The sequence below is a fragment of the Callorhinus ursinus genome, unplaced genomic scaffold, assembly GCF_003265705.2.
Source record: "Callorhinus ursinus isolate GAN/ISIS: 27379988/994484 unplaced genomic scaffold, GSC_fseal_2.0 scaffold10, whole genome shotgun sequence".
Taxonomy (NCBI): Eukaryota; Metazoa; Chordata; class Mammalia; order Carnivora; family Otariidae; genus Callorhinus; species Callorhinus ursinus.
Window position 1 is genome coordinate 39,270,784 of NW_027397072.1, and position 24,583 is coordinate 39,295,366.

Here is a 24,583-nt window from a genome sequence, read left to right on the forward strand (position 1 = left end):
AAAAAAAAAAAAAAAAAAAGGGCAGAAGGAGGAAGAGGAGGAAGGAAGGAGGAAGAGACGAGAGTGACCAGAATTAGGGCCCAGCTCCACCCTGCATGTCTGTGGGACCTTGAGTATCCTGACTTCTCTGAGCCTCAGTCGCCTCAACCGTCACGGGGAGTCATGACCCTCCCAGGGCAGGGGGCGATCACACGCGTGCAATTGCTTGGCCCAGGACAGCGGTGTCACCTCTTCACCGGAATCAGGGGGTCCTAGCGGGCTCTTTGGAAACGCACTCAAGACCTTTGAAATGCCGGGAGGCTGAGGGCGGAGACCTTGCCAAGCTCTCACCGGACTCCCCCCTCCTCCCCCGCCAGGTCCCGTCCTTCCCGTCCCTCCCCCCACAACCCACCCCACTGCCCCGCCCCGCCCCGCCCCCCACCCGCCGCCAGCCTGGACGGTCTCAGCAGCGGCCCGCGGGGACCAGGTGTCCCGGGCGTGCCAAGATGCAGTCGGGGCTCTGGCTCCTCCTGGCCGCGCAGCTCGCAGGTAAGACGGGGAGACTCGCGGGGCGCGCGGGGCTGGAGCGGGTGGTCTGCCCTGGATCCGGGAAGAGCCTGAGCCCTAGAGTTTAGAAAAGGCTGTCCCGCTAGGGTGCAGAGCCCAGAGGCCGGGGTTGTGGGGGCCCCGGGAGGCGGCGCGGCAGGCACAGACCCTGAGGGTGGAAAAGAAATTCATCTCCCGAGTTCGTTACTCCAGGGATCCCTGAAGCCCCAGGATTGAGGCTACTCTCCCCCAAAAGCGTGGAGGGGAGGGAAGAGAGGAGGCGGGGGAGGGGAGGATTTGGGAAGGAAGAAAAGAGAAAGGGGAAGGATACACAGAGAGGAAAGAAAAAACTGCGCTTGTCGAGGTTTCCCACAGGGATGTGCCCCCAGGAAGGTTCCAGAGGCTCAGTTTGGCTTCGACGTCCCATACTTGGCCCAGGGTTCTGTCGACACATTTTTAGTACTTCCGGGGAGGTAGTGGTGGTACAATCTGCCAAACACCAGGCTACTGCCCGCTCTTGGACAGGTGTGGCAGAGGACTCCCTCGGGGTTCCCTGGCTTGTGGGAGCTATGTGGTGCGGCTCCCAGAGCCAGCTGCGTGGGAGTTGGAATGTTGCGGTCGGAAGGTAGCGGGGAGTCTCCAGTGTCCCTCTCATAAGCCCAACCAGACTGCCTCTTGGAAGAAGCCCCTCCACACCCCTAACTGCCCACTACCCTGCAGCTGATTGCTTTCTTCCCCAAAAAGCCCAAAGCTGGTCATCCTGCCAACAGTGACAAGGCCTGCCAGCCCCCTACTGTGACCCAGTGAGCTCAATCACATCTCAGATAGAAGCTAGTCCAGGCCATTCAAAACTAGTAGTTATTGCCGATCGTTTTAGAAAGAGCAGGTCCCTCTGAGTATGGAATCACTGGGAGAGGGTCAAATGAATTCCATGAGACCACATGGGTAGCAAGGCCTGGCTCTGTGTCTGGCACGGAGATGGGGCTTGGCCACGCTGGGTATTCAGCCTCCGGGGACACAAGAGAGAGACCAGGGTGTGTCGCAGCTAGCAAGCCTGCATGTCAGGACACAGGAAGGGGAACATACACACAAAGCCCAGGATCCTTTTGGGCCCCTTTACCCCTTAAGGAGTCACTTCTGGGCTTTCTTGCAAGAACTTCAGGAGTCTGCATATTTGCAGACCCACTATGTGCACAGGGGGGACGGGACAGTGATCCAGGAGAGGATCACAGGTCTCCTCGATTCAGGGAGAGACTCAGAGCTCAGGTTCTGGGGTCCCAGACTTGGGTTTGAATCTGGATCCACCACGTACAGGCTTTGTGACCTTGAGCATGCCCATAACTTTCCTGAGCTTCTGTTTCCTCATGTGCAAAATGGGTGTAAAACAGGATCTGGTGAGGATTAAGTGACATAATGCATGTACCATCTGGGCACAGTTCAGTAAAGATTGGCATCATTGTTTCTTATTATCTCCCCCAAGATGTCAGTGAGCCCCCAAACAGTGAAGAAGCTCTGCTCTGCTGAAAAGGCAGGATGCTGTTTAGGGAAAAAAGAGACGGCCCAGTAGGCACGTGGGCACCAGGTACCATGTCATTCTTGGTGCACGCAGAAGCTCGGAGTGGCCTGTGAGTGGAACCAGAAAGCTTATGTTTGTGGCCCACGATGGGGCCATGAAGGCTGAGACACAAGCATCAGCAGGATTGTGACTCTAGGCCGCTGCCTCAGTAGGCCAGCTCCCCTTGGGTACACACACACACACACACACACACACACACACACACACACACACACACAACCTCTGGACTCCTGTGCCCTCTCGTGCCTCGAAATTCCTAGGTCGCTGCCCCGGTCTATAGGATCTCGCTTTGCCCCACAGCTAAAATGGAAGGCTCGCCAGGTGAGATTCAGTGTGTTGGACTGGGCTGTGAAGGACCCATTCTGTCATCTGCTGCCTGTAACAACCCCTGGTGTGTGAGACACATAGACAATGAAGTACCCATGTACAGCGCTTTACAGTTTGCAGGGGGTTTTCTTGGACGTTTGAACCCTCGCAGGCAAGCAGGACAATGGCCCCCAGCTGCCCTCCTCTTAAAGGGCAGAGACAGACTCCTTGACTTCCTGCCATCCCACTGCTGGTAGGGGGCAGAAGCTGGGTTCAAGGCCTGCTCTAGTTCTCCATGAACAATCCCCTACTTATCGATGCTTCCCATCTTGAGACTAAAATGAAATCCCAGGGCTGCTTCTGGGGTGTCTGACCTTCCCCTCGGGAATGGAGATCCAGTGACCTGTCACTTACTAGGCTAACAATTTGCAGGCTGTAGTGGCGCGTACGGCAATAGTGAGTTCCTCTTGCTTGAGCATGCTTGATCATGTCTTGCAGAAAGAGTGGCTAGCCCTCTTTTAGATTGGCCAGACCAGCCCTGGGCTCTGCCTCTGATTTGGGGCTCCTCCGGGCTGCCTGAGTCTTTGCCACCTGCTTGGAGCCTGTTGAAGGTCTGTCCATAGAGCGGCAGCAGGACAAGCTGAAAGGCAACCGGCTTTGACTTCAGGCTTTGAATCTTTGAGTTTGAATCCCAGGTCAGTTACTAGCTTGTCCCACTTGGTGGGACTTTGAACAAGTGACTTCATGCCTCAGTTTCCTCACTGGTGTCATGGGGATAAAAATCCCCAAATAAGTTTGAGGTTGGATTAAGATCATCTATACAAAGAGCCAGGCATATAAGCAAGCAATCAATAAATGGCAGCTCTCTCCCCATCCCCTCCGTAAAACCGGCCGTAGGAAACACCTGATTGCAGATGGTCTCCTGGGAGGTGGGGTGCTCGAGCTCCGAGTCCGGGAGCCACCAGCAGCGTTTGCCACAGCCCCTGGCCCCTGCAACTGGGCAGGTTCTTCCATGGCTTTACTTCGATGCTTGACTCTGTGACTCTGAAGCCCCACAACTGTGGTTGGGAAAACGTGCTGATGATCTGTGTTCCTTCTGCTCCTCATAGCTCTCCATGGCAGCTCAGTGCTCCAGCAGGCCCCTGGGTCCATACTGGTTCAGACCAACCAGATGGTGATAATGTCCTGTGAAGCCAAAACCTCCCCCGCGAGCACACGCATCTACTGGCTGAGACGGCGCCAAGCTCCAAGCCCGCACAGTCACCACGAGTTCCTGGCCTTATGGGATTCCAAAAAAGGGATTGTGTATGGCCAAAATGTGGAGCAAGAGAAGCTAACTGTGTTTACGGATGCAGTGCGGTCCATTCTCAATCTCACAAGAGTGAAACCTGCAGACAGTGGCATCTACTTCTGCATGACCATCGGAACCCCTGAGCTGACCTTCGGGAAGGGAACTCAGCTGAGTGTGGGTAAGAATCTAGCTCAATGCTGTCGATGAGCATGGAGCACCTGCTGGGTGCTGGGTGTGTGCCAGGCACCGGAGCTGCCTCCACTCTCAGCCCCCACAGGAGAGGGTGCCAGCTAGCATCATAGCTGGTAGGAATGGACTTACCCAGGGCCAGGCAGAGGCAAGTGTTCTATGTAGTCATTTCAGTCCCCGCTGCCATCTACCCTGGGAGGTAAGATGTTGATTCCTATTGCAGATGGGATGCTTTGAAACATTGCTGCTTCTTCCGGGGACAAGGCAGTGCTGTCCTTCAGCCACATCAGGCCTCCCTGAGGCTCTGCCTAGATTGGGCTGAGTCCTGGGGCCTGACAGTGGTCTCAGAAATTCCCACCGAGCGTGCACACCAGGAAAGAAGGTCGTCACTGCCTGGACATACCCAGTGAGAGCATTTCTAGGGCTGGAGGATGCCCTTACATTCTGAATGGGTTGGGGGGCGGGAGCTGTGGCTCACACCTACACCCAGAGGTACAGGGAGGAAGGAGACTGGACCCCAGGCCTAGCTGCAAATTTGGCTGCATATTCACTGTGTGCCTTTGCACCGGGGTCCCTCTGCTCCCTGGGCCTCAGGTTTCCCATCTGTTTCATGGGGCTGCTGTTGGCTTCCATGACCCCCTCGAACCTCGAGAAGCTGCAGTTCTGGGAGTTAAGTCAGCACACCCCATAGAAATAGATGATAAGCCACAGATGTGATTTAAAAAATTTCTAATGCCACGTTAAAAAAAAGTAAAAAGAAACAAGTGGAATTAATTTAAATACTGTATCTTTAACCAATTTATCAACAATACCATTTTAACTTGTAATCAATATGAAAATTATTATTGAAATATTTTGCATTCCCTTTTCATACTAAGTGTTCGAGGTGTTTCTTACACACTGCACACCTTGAGTGAGACTGGCCAGTGGCACAGAGGGCAGATGGCCACACTCTTGGACAGTGAGGAGTAAGTTCTGAGAGGTGTGAGGGAATCATGGCAGAAATTCTCGAAGGCCTGCACCTGCCTTTAGCCCCCTCCCCACGTTAGCCAACGGCCAGCCGACCCCCTGCGCTCCTCCCACTGTCCAGCTTCCCTCTCACCTGGGTTCTTCTCAGGCTGGGGGCTGATGACAAGGGGACGCCCCCTTCCCAGGAACAGGACCACTCAGCATGGGAAGATGCAGAGACAGCTGGGACAGCAGCACCATTAGGAAGAAAGAAACAGGGGTGCAGCTGTCTCATCTCACCAGCTTTGGGTCTTTAGTCAGGAGGTAGGGATGGGGGTGAGATCTCTGGGCAAGAAGCCGAGGCATCCTCAGCAAGGTGTCGACTGATTCCTATATTGAAAATTGGGCTTTGGGGGGTTTGGGGTTTTGGTTTGGTTTATTGTTTTTGTCTCTACAAGCCTCACATTTTCCCACTCATGAGATTTTGGGTAGATGATGAAATAAACAAAACTGGTTTCTAGAAGCTTCCCCTCCACCTACACCACCTGCACCACCACCCACTCACTCCTCGCTTTGATATTTCCAAACCCCTCATGCTGCTCAGCTCCCTGAGAAGAGCAGACCCTTCCCAAAGCATGTGCTTGCACCTCGCCAGAATTAGGGTATCCAGAGCCACGTCCCGCCCTTCCTGCCAGAGGTCAGCCCGTATTGAAGGAGGAACCTCAGGTAGTAAAGAAAATATTAGAGAAAGACAGGGCCTTCTGGGGGCCGCTTTAACATACCATGGGCTCAAAAGTCCTGTCCTTTTCGAAGAGGAGAGAAGCGTGGGGATTTGAACGGGGGGCAGGGGGAGTCAGGAGTCATCAAGGGGACCCAGCTTTGGGCAAGAAGAAATTAAAATGGAACAAGCCTCCCCACAAACCCCTCATCAGACCCAGGCACCGAGCCCAACCAAGACGCTGAAGTGCTGTTAGACTGGCTCCCCTGCAGGCTTCCCACTGACCAGCCGAGAGACCTCTGTGCCTCCTCGTGTATAAAGTAAAGGGAATGGACACTGCCAGGGCCGTGAGGAGGAAAGGAGGAAACAATGCTGGGCCCCCACAGAGGGCCAGGTTCCCGCGCACTCTGGGAGCACTGTAGCTAGTGTCCTTTTTCCTTTTATGCTAGTTTCTCTCAGCGTTCCCATGGCCACAGGCCTTGACCTGTGCCTAACTTTTTGTCAGAAAGCATTTGCACCTGAGGGAGGGTGGCGTCGTGAGAGCCTGGAATCAGGGCCTTTTGGCTCAGATCCTGGTCGTGCTGTTTAAGGCTTCCCGAACTTTAGACAAGCTATTCCAGTTCTCTGAGCCTAGGCCTCCTCGGGGATAAGATGGGGGTCCTGGTGCCTGTCCCAAAGTTGTTGGGTTCAGTAAGCTCAAGCTGAAGCTGAAGTGCTTGGCTGTGCCCCTAGCACATGGGGGGACTTCGTAGGGGTCCGTTCTAGTTAGTTGGTTCTTCCCAGAAACCTCATGAAGCAGGCAGAGGATGCGTGTTATCTCCACTTTCCAGAGGACACTCAGGCTGGCAAGGGTCCAAAGTGTCCGCTTTTTATGTGGAAGATGCCAGCCCCGAAATGGCCATCTCCTGCGGCCCCTCTCTGCCCCCTTGACACTAGAGTTTAAATTTACGGTGTCACCATCTTCCCTCTCCCACCGTTTTGCAGAAAGTCATTGCAGTGAAACATCTTTGCTCACCGCACAGACACAAGGGTTGGATTCAGCAGCACCCAGTGCTCACACCATTCCTAGCATCTCAAAGCCTCCGGTGCCTCCCTTGGCTCAGTGTGCTTGTCCCCTGCCCTGCTCCAACACATCAGAGTGTGACACTGGATTGGAACGAAAGAGAGGAGTGACCCGCCCAGGCATCAGGAGAGGGGCTAGGGGCGCCAGGTGGGCACTTTGCCCTGTGGGGCCTCGGGGCCAGCCCCTCACATCGCTGGTGTTCGTCCTTAAAATTAAAGGTTGAGACTAGAGGTCGTTCCAGCTCTGATAGTATATGATTTGTAAAGACACTTGAGAAGGAAAGAAAATCCCCATTGCAACCTGCATGCTACTATACATATGGGAAAGGGCACCCACCTCCTTTCCATGAGCTTCCTCCAACCATTTAGGAATTGGCAGGTTAGCTAAGGGGCTGGTCTTGTCAAGGGTTTGGGGACTCTGGCTTCCACTCAAGGTCTTCGGCCAGGGGGAGCCTGCTGAGGCCAGGGGGAGCACAGTTCGCTGGGCGTGCTATCCCCTTTAATTCTCATGACAATCCCGAGAAGGAACTGGGAGTCCTCTTTATTTCAGCAGATGAGGAAACGGAGGCACAGAAAAGTGATAGGACTTGCCCCAAGTCACACAGCAATTAATCAGGACCGCTGGGGCTCTGTTCAGGACCATGTGGTTGCAGAGCCCCTCTCTTTCCTGGACACCAAAACAACCCCCTGCCTAGGCCCTCAGTTAGGTCTGAGAATTGGGAAAACACCTAGAAAATTCTATTGCTCTGTAACCTTGGAGCCCTGTAGCAGCCTAGTCATAGCGGCTTTAGTACCTGGATGGAAGACATGAGATTTTAACTTTTGTCTGGAACTCCACCCACTGTTTACATGTCTTGCTTGCTTTCTGTAGTTGATGTCCTTCCCACCACTGCCCGGCCCACCAAGAAGCCCACCCCCAAGAAGAAAGTGTGCCGGTCCCCAAACCCTGTGACCCAGAAGGGTGAGTTCTCCCAACTTCCTGGACCCTCAGAAGCACAGCAGGATGTCTTCCTTCCCTCCCTCCCTCCCTCCCCCTCCCTCCTTCCTTCCTTCCTTCCTTCCTTCCTGCTTACCTCCCTTCCTTCCTTCCTTCCGCAAGCCCTTCCCACCTGTGGACTCTAGCCTGTTTCTCTGCCCCCCCCGCAAGCTGAGGTCAGAAGGGAAGTTGAGTATGACCACAGTGCTGCCCTCCAGCAGCTCACAGTCTAGTGGGGGACACGCTTACAAATCGTCACGGGGCAAAACCTAATGGAGGCTATGTCCACCCCCAAAACCTGCACATCAGTGTTCCTAGCGGCATTATTCATAATCGCCAAAAAAGTAGTAGCTCAGAAATCCACCAACTGATGAATAGATTACCTAAATATGGAATATCCATGCAATGGAATATTATTTGGCCATAATAAACAGTGAATTACTGATACAAGCTACGATATGGATGAACCTTGAAAATATTACACAGTGAAAGAAGCCAGACACAAAAGATCCTGTATTATGGGATCCCATTGATAAGAAATGTCCAGAATATGACATTTCATAGAGACAGAAAGTAGATGAGTGGTTGCCTAAAACAGGGGGGTTGGGAAGGAATGGGGAATGATTGTTAATGGGTACGGGATATTTTGTGGGGTGAGACAAAAACGTTCTAAAATTAGATTGTGGTGATTGATGGTTGCACAACTCTGTGAATATATCAAAAACCATCAAATTATACACTTGGAGCAGGTGAACTTTATGTGTAAAATCTATCTCAACAAAACTGTTAGCAAACAAAAATACCAAACCCAAAGGACCAAAACTTAAAAGTTTCTCAGTTTGGATGCTTACTAGAGGACCTAACACACAGTATGTGCCAATATATGTTTGTTAATGAGTGGACAAACTTGCCTCTCTGTGCTATATGCACCAGACACAGCAGCTGGAGGGCGCGCGCGCACACACACACACACACACACACACACTTCACTTGAACCATCAACCCAAATGTGTTTCTGGAAAAATACTGACCCCTGTTCCCCAAAAGATACTGGTGACAAACAGAAAGCGTCATCTGCTCCTACCCACAGAACAAATAGCAGGCGAGCCACCACACTAGAGCTGCCTCGCGCTACTGGGGTTGCTTGGTCTCAAATACGTCAAGTAACAGAAAGAGCCTGAGGAGAGGCACCTAATGGGATTTCAGGGGATCAGAGCAGGAAGCTGCCCCATGGGGTCACAGTAATAAAGGAAATCAGAACCCATATGCAGAAGGGCATCTTGGGGAACATGAAGGTGGAGATAAAATGACCTCATTTGGTAAAGTATCTGTGCCCCACAACTTTGCCTAAAAGATTTCAGGCAAGTTACAACAAAAAATGACACAAAAGGCAAATACACCAGGGCCACTAAGTTGAGGGTGCCGAAACTGGGTCTGTGCTGGGATTCTAGAGAAGTAGAGAAGCAGCGAAGCCAGCTGCACCAAAAGGAATACTCCAGATAATCTGGGACCAAACCCCTGCCCCCCACGGTGATGTAAAGAAACAACCCCAGGCACCGGGCTTCAAAGCCTTCCTCCCAGTGTTAAATTCTTGAAGAAATCTCCTCTGTTCATCCTTCTGTAAGGACTGCTGAACAATAATGAATTCACTAACACTTCTAGAAGTGATGAGGACAAATGTCTTGCATCATTTCTCATATGGACCCTCAGTACAATCCCAGGGCAAAGATGCAAATCCAACATTAGTAGGTTATTAAGAATAACCAGGCTGAATGTGAAATTGGCCAAGTGAGGGTTGGCGGAAAAGTAGGTGGAGGTTGCTTTGGGGGTGGGGGCCATGGGACAGCGTACCCCGGTGGTAAGTCAGCCAGTCTATCACTGCCTATACTGTGTGACCTTGGGCAGGTGATTCAGCCTCTCTGAACCTGTTTCCTCATCTGTAACATTGGGATGTTCGCCTGGCATGATTAAATGAGGTGCTATACATAAGGCACTCATCTTGAGGGGGGCACCCAGCTAGAGCTCACAGCTTGTCATCATGAATGAAACCACATGGCCGCCCTGGGGAAGGGCCTGCTCCCTAAGGCTTCGGGCTGTCCCTGGAGATGACATTGAGAGCAACGGTGTGGTAGCCTCTAGGCTTCAGGGGACTCCGAAACCCGAGCAAGGCAAGAAAGGCCAAGCCAGGCCATACAAGTGGCCAATATATGAAAATAGGTTGACGCTGACAAATCATCGGGGAATGGAAGTGAGGTATCATGTTAAACCCACTACACTGGCAAAAACTAAACACTTTGATAATATTGAGGGTCGGCAAGGGGCACAGCTGGTGGTTAGGAATGAAAATCAGTGCAGGCTTTTTGGAAGGCTCTTCACAGTGTCTATCACAACTTTAAACGGACATAGTTGATGGTTTGGCGGTTCCTGTTTTCAATATTTGCCTCAGGCTGCCTCTTACATTAGGAAAAATGTACCAGGATATTCTCTGCAGTTATTTGGAAAAGTAAAACATAGGAAACAAACAAAATGCCCATCCAATGGCTGAATAATCCATGGTATGTCCAAACTGCAAATGTTACTCTGCTAGGAAAAGTGTGTGCTGAGATTTTTTTTAAAAAAGATTTTATTTGTTTATTTTAGAGAGAGGTGGGGGAGGGGCAGAGCAAGAGGGAGAGAGAGTCTCAAGCTGACTCTGCACTGAGCGTGGAGCCCGACTTGGGGCTCAGTCTCACGACCCTGAGATCACGATCTGAGCCAAAACCAAGAGTCAGACACTCAACCGACTGCACCACCCAGGCGCGCCCTGATATATTTAAGTGAAGAAAAAAATGGTTTGCCAAACAATTTGTAGAGTATAAGCCACTATATGCTTTAAAAAAACCTGTATGTGTTTGTGTAAATTATGCATGTGTAAATGCAAAGAGAAAGGTACCAAATTAACCATGGCATTTTTTTTCCTGTGAAGTAGCTAGCATGCCAAGGAGCACTCTAACCATATACTTGAATCCTTTACAAGGAAAATATATTCAGCAATCTCTTGTGTAGTTAAAATAAAAGCTTTAAAAATAAATAGTAAAAATCTCTTTACCAGGCATGAAAATTATCTCCTTTCAACATAAGTAGCTCCTGAGTTTAATTAATTTTTAAAATGATGATGCGGGACATAACATTTTCCATGTAAAATTATCTAAATGTGTTTAAAGTACCTCGAAAGATGGGCGCCTGGGTGGCTCAGTTGGTTAAGTGACTGCCTTCGGCTCAGGTCATGATCCTGGAGTCCCGGGATCAAGTCCCACATCGGGCTCCCTGCTCAGAGGGGGGTCTGCTTCTCCCTCTGACCCTCTTCCCTCTCGTGCTCTCTATCTCTCATTCTGTCTCTCAAATAAATAAATAAAATCTTAAAAATAAAAAAAAGTACCTAGAAAGAAAGAGGAGAAAAATATGCAAACAATGGTATTCTCTGGGAGGTGGGACTTCCGGTTGATTTTTCCCTCTTTGTATTTTTATGTGCATGCCTCGGATGTTCAGTAAGTGTGTCTTTTCCAGGCCCCTCCTGTGGCCCCCTCACCCTCGGCCTTCTGGTGGCCGGAGTCCTGTTTCTGCTGGTGTCCTTGGGAGTGGCCATCCACCTACACTGTAAGTTTTGCCCTCTTGGGCCATCATGGTGACTCCTTTTGCTGTTGGAGGTGTCCCTGAGCATCCATCCTTCTCTAGGGAAGACGGACAGATGGCAGAAGTCTACACCTGCCCCCAGCCCATGGTAGCTGCAGAGGTGCAGGGATCAGAGACTACCCTGTCTCTAGAGTTAGACAGGCCTGGGTTTGAAGCCAACCCTACTATTTGCCCATCTAGGGACCTTGGCCTCTCTGAGCATCAGCCACCCCATCCAGGAGTAACAGTGTTACCTACCTCCCAGGGTTGCTGTTTGTAAAGTCCTGCCCAGAGGGCCCAACATGGGGTGTGAGCTCAGTCAGTGAGAACTCCCATGAGCAGTCAGGATGGAAGCAGTACACAGAAGACATTGCACTGGGGTTTGGGTTATGTTCCCAGAAGCTTGAACTCCTCCTCCTCTGCGAGGCTGCTGGAAGACAGAAGATGACTGTCTCTCCCGGCCACCCTGGGGATGAGATCATGTCCTGCTCTGGGCTCCCAGGCTTCATCAGAAAGGGGGGAGCTGCAGGGGAGGCCCGCACCAGCAGCCCAAGAGCCCTGGGCTCTACCCTTGGCCCTTCTGCTCACCTGTGCCACCACGAGCAAGTCACTGACTCTCTCTGGGTTTCTATAAAATAAGAGAGGGTGGCTCGCAGAGGCATGGACTAGATCAGTGACACTCTTTTAGGTCACAGACCCCTTTAAACTTGTGATAGCAGTTACAGACCCTCTCCCCAAAGAAATGTGTCATGTGCACATTTTTGCATAACATTGCCATTCACAACAGGATCCGTTTGCCCCCATTAAAGTTCAGTGGTCTGCAGACCTTTTTGATCAAGGATCTCACTAGTAAAAAGTTGTTAAATTATGAACCCCAACTGCAAATAGATCTCATTAGTAAAAAAAAAAAAAAGTTAAATTTTAAACTCTAACTGCAATTATGTGTATTTATTTCATATATTAAGTATGTTATCAAATGTGCTTCATAACTGAAAAGTAATAAAAGATGAGATAGACCTATAAATAGACATGCTTACACTTCCTTCCCGCATCCCGGTGGGAAAACTTGCGATTGCCCCGAATGCACACACTCTAGCTTGAGGCCACATGTCTGCACACCTCTCATTCCTGACCTGCTGCAAAGGGCAAACTGGCACATTTAAGGACACACAGACCAGAGTAAATTCACTGAGTTCGAATTCTGGCTTTACTGCTTACTAGCTGCACGACTTTGGGCAAGTTACTCCGTGCCACGCATGCTCTGTGACTCAGTTTCCCCATATGCCCAATGGAGGTACTAAGAGGAGTAGTCATAGGCTTGCTGTGAGCTTGAAGGGAGTTAAAGCACATAAAGTTGGAGCATAGCCTGGCGCCAGGGAAGTGGTCTGAGGTGCTGGCTGCCCCTGTCATCTCCCTCTTCACTCTCTGGGGCTGGGAGTCAGCGGCCCACAGCCCACACCAACCCACCTCCTTGTTTTCTTCTTCCAGGCCTGCAGAGGAGAGCCCGGCTTCGCCTCCTGAAACAGTAAGTGCTTGGGGCCTCGAAAAAGTGCCCGTGACGCGGCCCTGGGTGTGGTCCTGGCTTCCTTCGCCCCCACTGTTGCCACAGCCTCTACCTGCAGGGATCCCAAGCCAGACCCCGCCTACAAAAAAAATCTCAGACTGTATAAATAGATGGAGCCATAAAGTTCAGGAGGAGAGATCGTCTAAACAAATGAAAATACTGGGTATTTCAAGCACGGAGAGACTTAGCTCTTAGCTCTCCTAATGATCGCAATCAACTCTTGCAAGTATAGAATACAATAGGATACCCCAAACTCTTTCCCTCCCAGCATTTCATCTGACTTGGTCCTTCAAGGACATAAGAGGGTTACTGTTACAGACCAGCTGAAAGACTTGCTCAAAGCATTTGGGTTAGTAAAGAGCAGGACTGGATCGGAAGACAAGTTGGTTCACTGCTTCCTTCCCTGCTCGTGTGGGGCGTTGCGCTGCCTTGGTCCTGTCTTCCACCCTGGACCCCACCTGTGTCCCAGGAGCTGGCAAATCAAAAGGCTGAGTCACATGGACATGGGAGCTAAAAAGCCCCGGCTCTGTAGACCGCTGAGCTGCGTAAGTGCAGGCAGATACCCAGAGGCTGAGGCCCGAGAGGCCAGCGGCCAGGGCTGCTCCCAGCCTCAGGGACTGCCAGGCCTCAGCCGGGCCATGAGCAGTGTTCTTGGATTGCTTTTTCTTCCTCAAAATACCGTTCCACATCTACCTCTCTCATTAATGACAATCCCCTCCATCTAGAGGTGTTTGGAGAAAAAAGAAAGCCCATCAAGCCTCTAGATGGAAGAGGGCAAGAGGGCCTGGTGCTCAAGAGCTCGGGCTAGGGGGTTTGAATCCTGTCTGCCGCTCTTCAACCATGGGACTGTAGGCGAGTCACTTCACCCCTCTGAGCCTCTGATTCCTCATCTGTGAAATAGGCTAACAGTACCAACCTCATGGCTCTTGTGAGGACTTATTGGGGTAATATCCATAAAGTGCTCAGCCCTGGTCCCACGGAGTCGAAGCACAAACTCATGTCACTTAGGAAAAGTCAACTCTACCATCCAAACAACCAAGGAACAAAATGTACTCCTAAATACTTGAAAATTTAAACTCCAGATAAACTCTGTATTATATTCTCGACATTATTATATACATTGTATTTGTCTATATATTTGCTTGACTAGAGATAGTCACTGAAACATGCCTGCTGTCTTTTATGGGTGATTTTCAATGATAATTTTGATTGCGTACAGTTTTCACATTTTTATGTGCTGGATTTAGAAGTTATCCCCTACCTAAGAGATGGTAACCTGAGTGTATTTGTCTGAGCCTAGATCTGCAGAATGTTCTGTTCAACATCTTCCCTTGGTGACCTCTAATGGAGAATGAGTCCCCATAAGGATACTGGCCCCACTCAGCCCTTCATTTTAACTTGTTCCCCAGTGATTTGATGCCAGTTTTAGGGGACCTCTGAGGATCCACTGAGGTGGGGAAGGAGCTGGGAGTGAACATGGGGAGCCGTGAGCTTGCTCACCCTCTGCTCCCAGTACTGCTGCCATCGACCACCTGTAGTTACGCTCGCCAGTGAGACATCATTTGAACAAAAGGGTTTGTGGCTAAAACAAAATTTGGAAATCCTCTCTAGTTTTGCTACCATGATCCAGGTGTGGGCCAAAGAGTCCATGGGCCTCACGGATCAGCTGTTCCAAACTCAAGTTGCGACTTGTGGCAAACACTCCCCAGCCCGAAACTGAGCCTGGAAAATCTTCCCATCAGCAAGCCTCCTTCTTCTGGCCCCTTAGTGTACATTTGTGAATAGCTTCTCTTAGAAGGTACTACAGGAAATAACACTATTCAAAGCTAGAGTTCTTTGAGCTTTGTTTTTTGAGCTTCTTAAATTTTTTTTTTAATGACTAAGTTGGGCCCTAAAAACATACTAACAAAAAACTCCTGGCCCGGGGCTCCTTACTGGAAGTGCAATCCTGCGTCCTCACCTGTCATTTGTCTTCGTTACAGGAAATTCATATAATTTCCCTGACAATAAGTGGTGTCTCAACTTGCTGTTGTTTTCAGGTTTTATAAATGAGCAAAAAATATGCTTTCGGGGTCCTGCTACAAAAATACGTGTGGTCAGTAATGAGCGAGATCTGGAAAAATGAGAGAGAAGAGCCACGCTCAACTCACTCCACTGTGGAAATTTCACTGGCCTGCTGAAGTTGCCTGCTTTTAACTATTGCAAGTTCTTTCTGTGGGCCTCACGTGTGGGAGCAACGTGTTAGTTGGTCATCGGGAGCCACAGCGAGAAGGCTTCAGAGCCCCCGAACGCTTCCTGCAACTCGGGGGCACACTGGACGATGCCGCCATGACACGACTTCCAGCTCCCACACCCCCCCTGGGCTGGGCTGGGACCTTTGTGTTGGCCATCCAGCCCCTGTCTCGAAAGTTGCTTTGCCCTGGTAGGGCATTGACGTGGAGTCCTGAGTCTCTCATGGGATGGCAATGGGCTGGCTCCTCCTTGGTCTTCCCAGGCTGGGGCTGACTGCCCTCACCGAGAGCCCCAGAGACCAGACCCAGCTTTGAACCAGCTTTCTGTGAAGGGCTGACCCGACTTCCGTAGTGATTTCAGTCTCTGGGGATGTCCTTTTGGGGCTGGGGACTTGTGGCTTTGAGAATGGGAAGTCACTTTATCTCCTATTAGGAATTTCCCCAGCTTTCACTTCTGCCCTCCCATGGCTTGTATATTTCTCTCACTTTCTGTTCTTTTTATGAAAATGTCTTGTTTGGAAAAATAAAGTCCTTGAATAAAAGATGCAAATGGGTCCTGTGATGGAAAAGCACAAAGCCCATCTGTATGGCAAAGATGTTGATGCTCAGCTGAAAAGAAATAACAAGGATAAAACGTGCCTGTCCTCATTCGCCCCTGCAACATGCTGTTGTCCGTATGGTAGGCATAGAGAGAGTCTCAGAAGTTGGGAAGCACCCCAGGCACCCAGCGTCAGGCAGCAGGGGCCCCGGGGACTGGCCTCCTCTGGCCACCCCAAGCCACCTTCACTACACCTGTTGGGTTCTACAGAGCGGAACCCCAGGGACTCCTAGCCACAGACTGCTGACCTTGTACTAAAGAGAAGGTGAGAGGCATCAGGGTGTCTCTCTCAGCTTTGACAGGAAAAGCAAATGCAAGGGGGAACATGCTGAGCTGGAAGAGGGAGTTGAGATGAGGAACTCGTGCCTTCTGAAAAAGCCCAAGGGGATCTGATCTTAGCTCCCCACCCTGGGCTTTGGCAGTGTAAGAGCTACTGAGCCAAAAATGAATGCAGCCTTAGGCTGCGTTAACAGAAGCACCAGGTGCAGGCCAACGGAGAACAGAGCACCACCTGCTTTTCCCAGCGGCTGGGAGGTGCCCTTGAAGAAGGGCAGTGGCAAACCAGGCTCTGCTCAGAGACCTCTGGCGGCCACAGAAAACAGGAAAGGAAGATGGCTCGAGGGGAGGAAGCATCTGAGACGCTGCCTGTGGAGTGAAAGGGGCAGAACTAGGTGTGGCAGGTGGGAGTTAGAAGGGTGTTGGTGCAGGAGATGCTCGAGAGAAGCAAATGCTCTCTGCCCATCAGCTCTGAGGACGACATGACAGGCTGCCTCCCAGGGCCCCGGGGAAGGGGGGAAGGAGCAGGGCGGCCCGAGCCAGACCCCTCTAGGTCTCACGTTTAAGGTGGGCTTCTTGCTCTGAGACATCCCATTTAGGGATAAGAGACTAAAGCCCAGGGGATGTCTGGGTGGCTCAGTCGGTTAAGTGCCTTTGGCTCAGGTCACGATCCCGGGGTCCTGGGATCCAGCCCAGGAGCCCCCACATGGGCTCTCTGCTCAGCAGGGAGTCTACTTCTCCCTCCCCCTGTCCCTCTGGCCCCCCTCCCCCTGCTCATGCTTGCTCTCTTTTTCTCTCCCTCTCTCACACACGCACACTCTCTCAAACAAATAAATAAAATCTTCGAGAGAGAGAGAGAGACTAAAGCCCAGATGTGCAACCTGCCTTCCCTGCAGGCTCACACCTAGTCCACAGCAGAAGTTAGAAGGGACCTCCAGGCCCCTCTCTCCACTTTATGCTTGGCTGTTTGACAGCATCTCCCCATTGCTGTCTTTGCAATTGTGTTTAGTCGTTTGCAAATTCATACGGGGGTGAGGTTGGAGGACCAGGGCCGGGAAAAGGGGGCGGGGGGCACCTCTGTCTCTTTTCTGTGCAGCAGGTCCCTGCTACGGCTTGGTCTGCCCAGAGAGCTAGAGCAGGCTTGGCTGCCAGCAGCAGGGGCTGCGGTGAAGTCGTCTGCACCCAGCACCTGACTTTTCTTTTGCAGAAGGAACTGAGCATTTACTACTTTCTGGAGGTCCGTTATGGCAAAATATTTAAAAAAATTTTTTTTTAAATCTAGATATCTTTTGACTCACAATTCCACCTCTAGGCCATTACCTTAAAACACACACACACACACACACACACACACACACATCTCAAGGTTCCATACACGAAGAAAAACTCATCAAATTGGTTTTTGTCGTGCTGCTTAGTAGCCAAAAATTGGAAATTGTCCAGATGTCCATCAGGAAAAGACAAATCAATTGTGAGACGAGGGACTCGTGGCAGCGATTAGGGAATGAGTGAGACCCATCCACGCTGGCTTCAAATGATGGCCACTACACCTGCATATATTGTAACAACATCTGTATGGATTATCCTCGTTTGAAATGCAATATATGGCCACTGCTAAAATTCAAACACGATAAAAACAGGCAAAGCAAATATACGTTAAAGTCAGGATACGGTTACTCTTATTGCAGGGGTGCTCCATAGGAGGGAGTATGAAGTTTGGGAGTTGGCATGTCCTGTCGCCCATCTGGGGGCTGCTCGTATGGGTGTGTTCAGTTAGTGGAATTCACTGAGCTGTACACTCACAATATGTCAACTTTCATATGCACGTATGGAAATATAGATTATACTCCAACAAAGACATGTTTTGAACATCTAAGTACAGAGCATTGCAGAAATATGTAAAATTGGCATTAAAAGTTTCTTGTTCTCCCAGATTTTTCCTGCCTATACTCTTTTAAACAGAGAATTGAAATCTTATAAAATATAATACGTAATACCTAAGATATAGAATATAAAAAATCGAATCTTACTATTCTGCAAATTTGATTTTTTTTCTCTAATAATATATCAATGCCTCTGGACATATTTGTGTATGCATAGGAAAAGATCCAGAAGGATATACTCCAAGCTGTTAATGGTAGTTACTCTGGGGAGTTTCCACTTCTGCATTATACATACATGTCTGGTTGCATGAATTTTTACAACAATCATGTATGACTTTTATAATTGGGGGTAGGAAAGTTTGGGGAAAAGAAACGGCTTCTTTTTAGAAAGAGGCTCTGATCATCATGATATTAAAAAATTGGAATCCGCTTCAATAGCTGTTGATGAGAGATTTTGTTCACAAGTCACGATTTTTAAAAATCCATGCAATGGGAATCACATGACTCGTGCAGGGGCTGCCGGACTGCAGGGCCGAAGTCTCCAGTCGTGCAAACTTGGGCAAGCCCCTGTAACATCTGTGGGCTTCAGTTCCCTTCTTTGCAGTGGGAGCAACAACTGTCTCTCTCTGCCTTGCTGTGGGGCACGGCCATAGCTGGGTCTGGGGCCAGTGCCGCTTCCCTGGGCCAGTCCCGCTTCCCTGGGCCAGTCCCCCCTCAGCAGGAAGCAAGGGTAGTGAATTCTGGGCACCAGCCTGCAGGTGTAGCACCCAGCAGCACCAGTTCAAAGGAGGAAGGGGGCTCCTATGCAACCCCCTCCCTTTCATCCTTACTCATCCCCACCCCCACCCCCGCAGTTTGTGTCTCTCTACCTGTAGGAAGTGGGCAACTTGTTTTCACAAAGTGATCCCCGGTCCTGTGTGGGCTGCAAAGCTGATCGAATCTACCACCCAGTCAAAGGGAAAGAGAGAAAGAGCCCTGTCTTCAGAGGCCTTTCCAGGTGTGGAGGACGAAAGATTTCCTCCATCACTTCTTGGGAAACCTCCTCAGATGCGTCACTGACACTCCTTGGTGACCGTGAGTCACCGGTTCCTGGAGTCCTGCGGGTTACATAACTGGGTGCCTCAGCCCAAACAGAAGGAAACCGCATCCCTCGACACCACATCTGTTTGGGATTCACAGACATAAGCCTGACCTGGGTGATTCTTGTCATGCTGAACGCCAAAGTTCTGAAAAAGGACTCTATTCCCGCGCGGTGTCATTGGCTCTCCTGGATCCTGTTTTCTCCCATTCATTGACAGCCTTTTATGTGCAAGTACCCATCTTTAGCTTAGCTTGGGCTTCTGAATTTGAACAAAAAAGTCTACATTTCTTTTCATATATATATATTTAATATTTTATTTATTTATTTGAGATAGAGAGAGAGCATGAGAGGGGGACAGAGGGAGAGGCTGAGGAAGGAGCCCGACGTGGAGCTCGATCCGAGGACCCCAGAATCATGACCTGAGCCGAAGGCAGATGCTTAACCGACTGAGCCACCCAGGCGCCCCTTTTCATATATTTTTAATTGCAGACTATCTCCCATCCTGTCCCCTTTGACAAGTGAGCTAATCACCTGCCCCCTCTCTGCAGGTAGTGCTCTTCTTCCTCAGGCTTCTCGATGCCAGTGTAAATGTATTTATTTGGGGCACCTTCTGTGTGCCCGGCTGGCCCTGTGCTGGGACTTGGGGAACCACGGCAGACACAGCCCAGCCCCCCCAGATCCCTCCTTACTGGCCAGTCCCTGATCTCCTGGGGGGACCAAGGCCAGTGGGAGCCCTCCGGCCCTGTCCTGCCACCCGCATACACAGTCAGCCTTCCTGAGCCTCAAGGCCAGAATGTATATGAATAAATGAGTGAAGCAAAAAGCCCACTTACTGAGCCAGAGGCACAGCCTGCCCGAGGCACCCCCTCAGCCCTCTCTGCCGGCTCCCCAGCCCAGCCTGTCTGGGCCCCAACGCTGTGAAGACTCCACTTAGCCACACTTCTCACTGTTTGCTTTGACAGGTACAGTCAACAAACCCCTTGGAGAACATACACTCAACAAACTAGTTCTTAACCGAGCACCTACGGAGTTCTTGGCACTAACGATGCGTTCAGCAGACACTGTCCTTAACTCCATAGGCTCACAGCATCGTGGGGGACAGAGACACAGGCCCGGCACCTGTGTGACTCCAAGAGTGAGTGCCCTCGGGGCCGCACACTAGTGCCAGCCCTGGACAGACGGTAAACGGGAGACACGTAAATACCCAGATGATGTTAACACAAGCAGAAGGCATGAGTTGCTGCCTCACAAAAAGTTATGCTGTGCTGGTGGAAGAGTATGAGGCCTTTCACAGTAGATTTTGTGGAGGTCTCTGCGGTTGGGTGGGGACAAAGTTAAGAGGGGAAGATTTGAAGTGTTGGTGGGGAGGCGGAGGCCCATCTTCCCCACACAGCTCTCCCCAGCCCCCCATCAGCATCCTGTGGGCCAAACACTGGCTGCTTGGCTAGACCTGCTATCTAGGTCTAGCCTAGGGCGAGCGTTTGGCCCATAGGATGCTGAAGGGGCCAGACCAGGCAAAAGGGAGGCTGTTTCTCCTGTTCCTCGGCCCTCACTTCTGCCACGCCTGGGGAGCCAGAGAGGCCTAGGGAGCAGAGAGCAATGGGAGGCTCACCCAGCACAAAGGCGAGGACTGGCCTTTGTGGAAGCCCCTTCCCGGACCGCACTCAGAGCCTGCCTGGCCAGAAGCTCAGCATCCCATCTCTCACGCCCACCTTGAGGCGTTGGGGGTGAAGGCGGTGAGAAGGAAGGCTCGCTGGGGCTCAAATGGGAGGCAGTGCTTGCCTAACAGTTCTCCACATCTTAGCTGCCACGTGCGGAGCTTAGCAATGGAAGAGGGATGACACTATTGGGGTTTCATCTGTGTCACTTCAGACAGAGTGTGCCCCTGCGTGTTTGCCTCGTAAACTATTCCTGATTATTGTGCCACACAGGGCCTTTCAGGGGACAGCTGTCCCACAGTTGAGCCTGGACAGCCCCTGCTGATGTTAACTCAAAACCTCCCCACCATCTTCCCTGCCCTGCCTTTAGTATCCAAATAAATTAAGACCCTTGAGTGTGTCTGAGTGTTTAAGACAAGATGGTTGATCCGCATGGTCTCATCCCTCCTGCCATGACCTCTACACCAAAGTTTCAACTTCAGAGAATGAGTAGTGACTCGGCCAAGGTTAAGAATACATTTTCCAGGAAAATGGAAATCTGTCATTTGCATCCAAACATCCCTGGGCAGGTGAAAATGTAAGAGTGACGGCCCTCAGTGCAGGAGAGGACATGGACAAGAGCACTCACAGGGGCTGCTGATAGTATCATGAGACACTACAGCTGTTCTCCTTTTGGAAAAACCATTTGGTAATATCTAGTAATGTCTAATATAAATCACATACTCTACCTCAGCAATCCAGGGAATTCGCCCCTATAAAATAAAAACATTATTGCAAAAGAATAAGTATACAAAGATGATTCTTTCCATTTCATTTGGGACAAATAAAAACTGGAAACAACCCCAAGCTCATCGATAGGGAATTACTAAATAAAAATGTGATCTATACATGCCCTAAAATAATATCACGCAGCCATCAGAAGAATGACTCAAGAGAATGATTTGGTGAGATTGCCAGGAAATCCCTAGGGAGGAAAAGGTGGATGCAGGGAAGAATTTAAAATATGATCCTATTTTTGTAAAGCAAGTAATCCGCCTGCAGAAAACCATGTACATGTCTAAGGCTGAGGGTACATGACCGCATGAACAAGCCGATGCCACTGTAGAAGGAGACACGCTTCACCGCCAACACTGGGCATGAACACAAAGAAGCAAATGTTTCCTTGGAAAAGGAACTAGTTTTACTGAAGTAAGGAGAAATTGAAACAAAAGAATCCCTCCTTTTATTTTTTATTAATTAACTTGACTGTTAAAGTTCAATAACAACTGTCAAAGTTATAATACATTGGAAAACACCTAAGAATCAGTATTTTTATTCATTCTTGCACTCCCTAATTTCAAAAAGGATTTGGGGCAGGTGACAAAGCAACACACACAAAGGGAACAGTACAAAAGGGCAAAGCAGCAATGGAATGGGGAGTGGGGACAAATCAGCGGGCATTGGGGTGGGCACAGCACCTGTCAGCGTTCAACACGCATTTCCACTCGAGCCGATCGTTTGGTTCTACGTCAAGACTTGATGGTACTGTGTCCTTCCTCTTACTTGATGCGTTATCACCTCTTTCTATTTTTCGTTTTCCAATCACTACAGGTAATTTATTTTCTCCTCTCTATTTGCCTAACATTGCCATTCACCACCCCAGCGTCACCATGCTGCTCTGGCTGTGGGTTCGTGGTGTGACCAGCCAGGCTGCTGAGCAGGACTCTTATGTGAGAGCACGCAGTTTCCACTCGTTTAGACTTTTTTCACAGAAGTAGAATTTGTACGGTAGTTAGACGTATTATCAGTTCCTACACTTAAAAAGATGTCATTTCAAGCATAGGTACAACAAGGTTATCGATTTCCTCCAGCATGACCCTATGCATCACTTTGTTTGTTATTTAATTAATTTATTGAAAAGCATGAGAACAATACTTCCTTCTCCTCCCCAAACTCTTGGTTTTTAATTTTTTCCTCAAGGTCCCAGTACTTGGCTGGCTTCTCAAAGTGTCGGAATCCCAGAAGCTGATCTTCAGTTTTTACTGTGACCCACTCCCGCCATCCTGCCCGGGGAGGGGGGGTGCAATCTTCCCACAGGCTTTGTTCCTGATAACCCAGGTTTTGAATTCTGGATTCCTGCTTCCTCACGGTGATGTCCTGTGTTTCCCATCCTTAGGTCGTAGCAGAGGGAAAAATTGCAGAGATGGAGGAATGTGACTCACCTATCTTTTTGGAATCAAGAAGGTTTTCTTTCTCAAAAGCAAGAGCCTCTTCTTCCCAATAGGCTTATCAGCTACTGGATACATACCGGCCAATTTATAATTACTGATTCCAGTAAGTAAAATAAAGTGATATGAGAATAGACCCCATTAGACTAGTTGGAGTGCACGACACCAGCGGCATTCACATACAAGGGGAAAGAATGGATTATATAATAAAGGTGCTGCGATCACTGGTTAGCTATTCGGAAAAAAATTAAGTTTTCGCCCTTCACATCTTACATGGAAAGAAAGTCCAGGTGTCTTAAATAAGTGAATATTTTTAAAAATATACTGAAAGCGAGAAACCAGGAGGTCAGTAATTGAATGAATAATAAACTCTAATAAAAATTAAATATGAACTTGTTTCTAATACAGATTGGAGTTGTTTAAACAACAAATTTTTAAAAGGAATACATTTTTAAAAAAGGCATTAGCCCAGATAGATTATCCCAAATATAATATTTCAGATAGTTGAGAGTGCTGATAAATGGTGCCACCATTGCCAAGGGCAATTTGGTAACAGGTATCAAAAGCCTTAGAGTTGTGTATATTTTTTGACCCAGCAAATCCACTTCTATCAATCTATCATGAAAAGGTTACTATGATTATAGTAGGGTTATACTATTATATATTGATCATGACCTGAGCCGAAGTCATGAGTTGGACGCTTAACTGACTGAGCCACCCAGGCGCCCCCATAACTTTTTTAAAATAGTAATTCCTTTCTTGTCATTATACATTCTCCTCATACTTTTTTTTTCAAACCTGAAATTGCTTTATAGTTTTGTCTGACTATACATGTAACACACAGATGCAAGTAATCTACATGCATGGACAAGAAGGTAAAAGTCACCTGTGACCTGCCATGGAACATCACAGGCTATTCATCTCCAGCTGCTCTGGGGGTTTCACTCTGAGTCCAGGGCCCTTCGAAAGGCATCTTACCTTCAGAGGAGAGCTCATCCAGAGCATCTCCCGCAGCTGCAAAATCTCCTTTGAGATGAGAAAAATTATCATCAAATAACAAGCAATAAACATAAATTTAAATTTCCAAACTATAAATGAGACGATCTACCTTGTACATCTATTTTAAAAAGTTGTCCTGGGTCTGACCACGCACGCGCACACGTATGCACACGTTTCTACTTGTTTCCAGAGAAGAGTAGACCACTCCAATCTCACTAAAAGTTTTAAGTGACCAGATGACCCATATCTTCACACATTGTTTATTGACATTTGCCCTCACTTGCCAGCCACCATCTCTATTTATCAAACGCTTGTTATGTGCTTGGTAGTCTATGGTTTTACCTGCATCCTCTCAGTTAACCCCTTATGCACGCATACACTCTTGCCATTGTACAAGCAGGATGCTAAGCCTAAGCATCATCAAGCCACCAGGCTATAAAGCAAAGGGCAGAGATAGGACTCTCCTGACAACCACCACCCAGTGACACCCAGTGAGATGTCCTGTGCCCGCACCCCAACCTGTGGGGACAAAAGAAAGAGCAATTTCATCTTAGGTCCTGCAGAAGCTTGCCTAGTCTTATCACCATATGAAAGCCCAGAGTTCATGATTGCTACATAATAGCCATCCTTTTGGGCTCTTTCTCTACTCTGGTTGTGGCCGAAGCAGCAGCAAACTGCAATTGAAATGAAAAATTCTTCGCAACTGGTAAAATCTGATCCTTTAGAATTTAGATCTCTATGTTGGGAAAAGAACTTAGTCTAATTGAGCTCCCAAAATAATACTTGGAGGCCCTCAGTGACAGCCCTGCCAAATGCTCGTCCTCCCCACATTTAAATTCATAAA

The 24,583-nt window shown here is 49.3% G+C and overlaps 1 protein-coding gene across 2 annotated transcripts; it reads left to right on the plus strand.

Moving 5' to 3' along the window:
• The first annotated feature begins 424 nt into the window (after positions 1 to 424).
• CD8B (CD8 subunit beta) lies at positions 425 to 15,581 on the plus strand. Of its 2 annotated transcripts, XM_025868237.2 has the most exons (6): positions 425 to 528; positions 3,517 to 3,876; positions 7,487 to 7,576; positions 11,138 to 11,227; positions 12,731 to 12,767; positions 14,846 to 15,581. In XM_025868237.2, the coding sequence occupies exons 1-6, from the start codon at positions 486 to 488 to the stop codon at positions 14,856 to 14,858; spliced, it is 633 nt and encodes a 210-aa protein (XP_025724022.1). In that variant the 5' UTR covers positions 425 to 485; the 3' UTR covers positions 14,859 to 15,581. The 2 variants fall into 2 exon arrangements, with proteins under 2 accessions (XP_025724022.1, XP_073753541.1); XM_073897440.1 differs by lacking the exon at positions 7,487 to 7,576.
• Positions 15,582 to 24,583: the final 9,002 nt, after the last annotated feature.

Excerpts from the sequence above, each read along its gene's own strand:
- CD8B (XM_025868237.2), top strand. The coding sequence starts at position 486 with ATGCAGTCGGGGCTCTGGCTCCTCCTGGCCGCGCAGCTCGCAG. Across the intron at positions 529-3,516 it reads CCTGGCCGCGCAGCTCGCAG|CTCTCCATGGCAGCTCAGTG; the intron begins GTAAGACGGGGA and ends TGCTCCTCATAG. Across the intron at positions 11,228-12,730 it reads AGTGGCCATCCACCTACACT|GCCTGCAGAGGAGAGCCCGG; the intron begins GTAAGTTTTGCC and ends TTCTTCTTCCAG.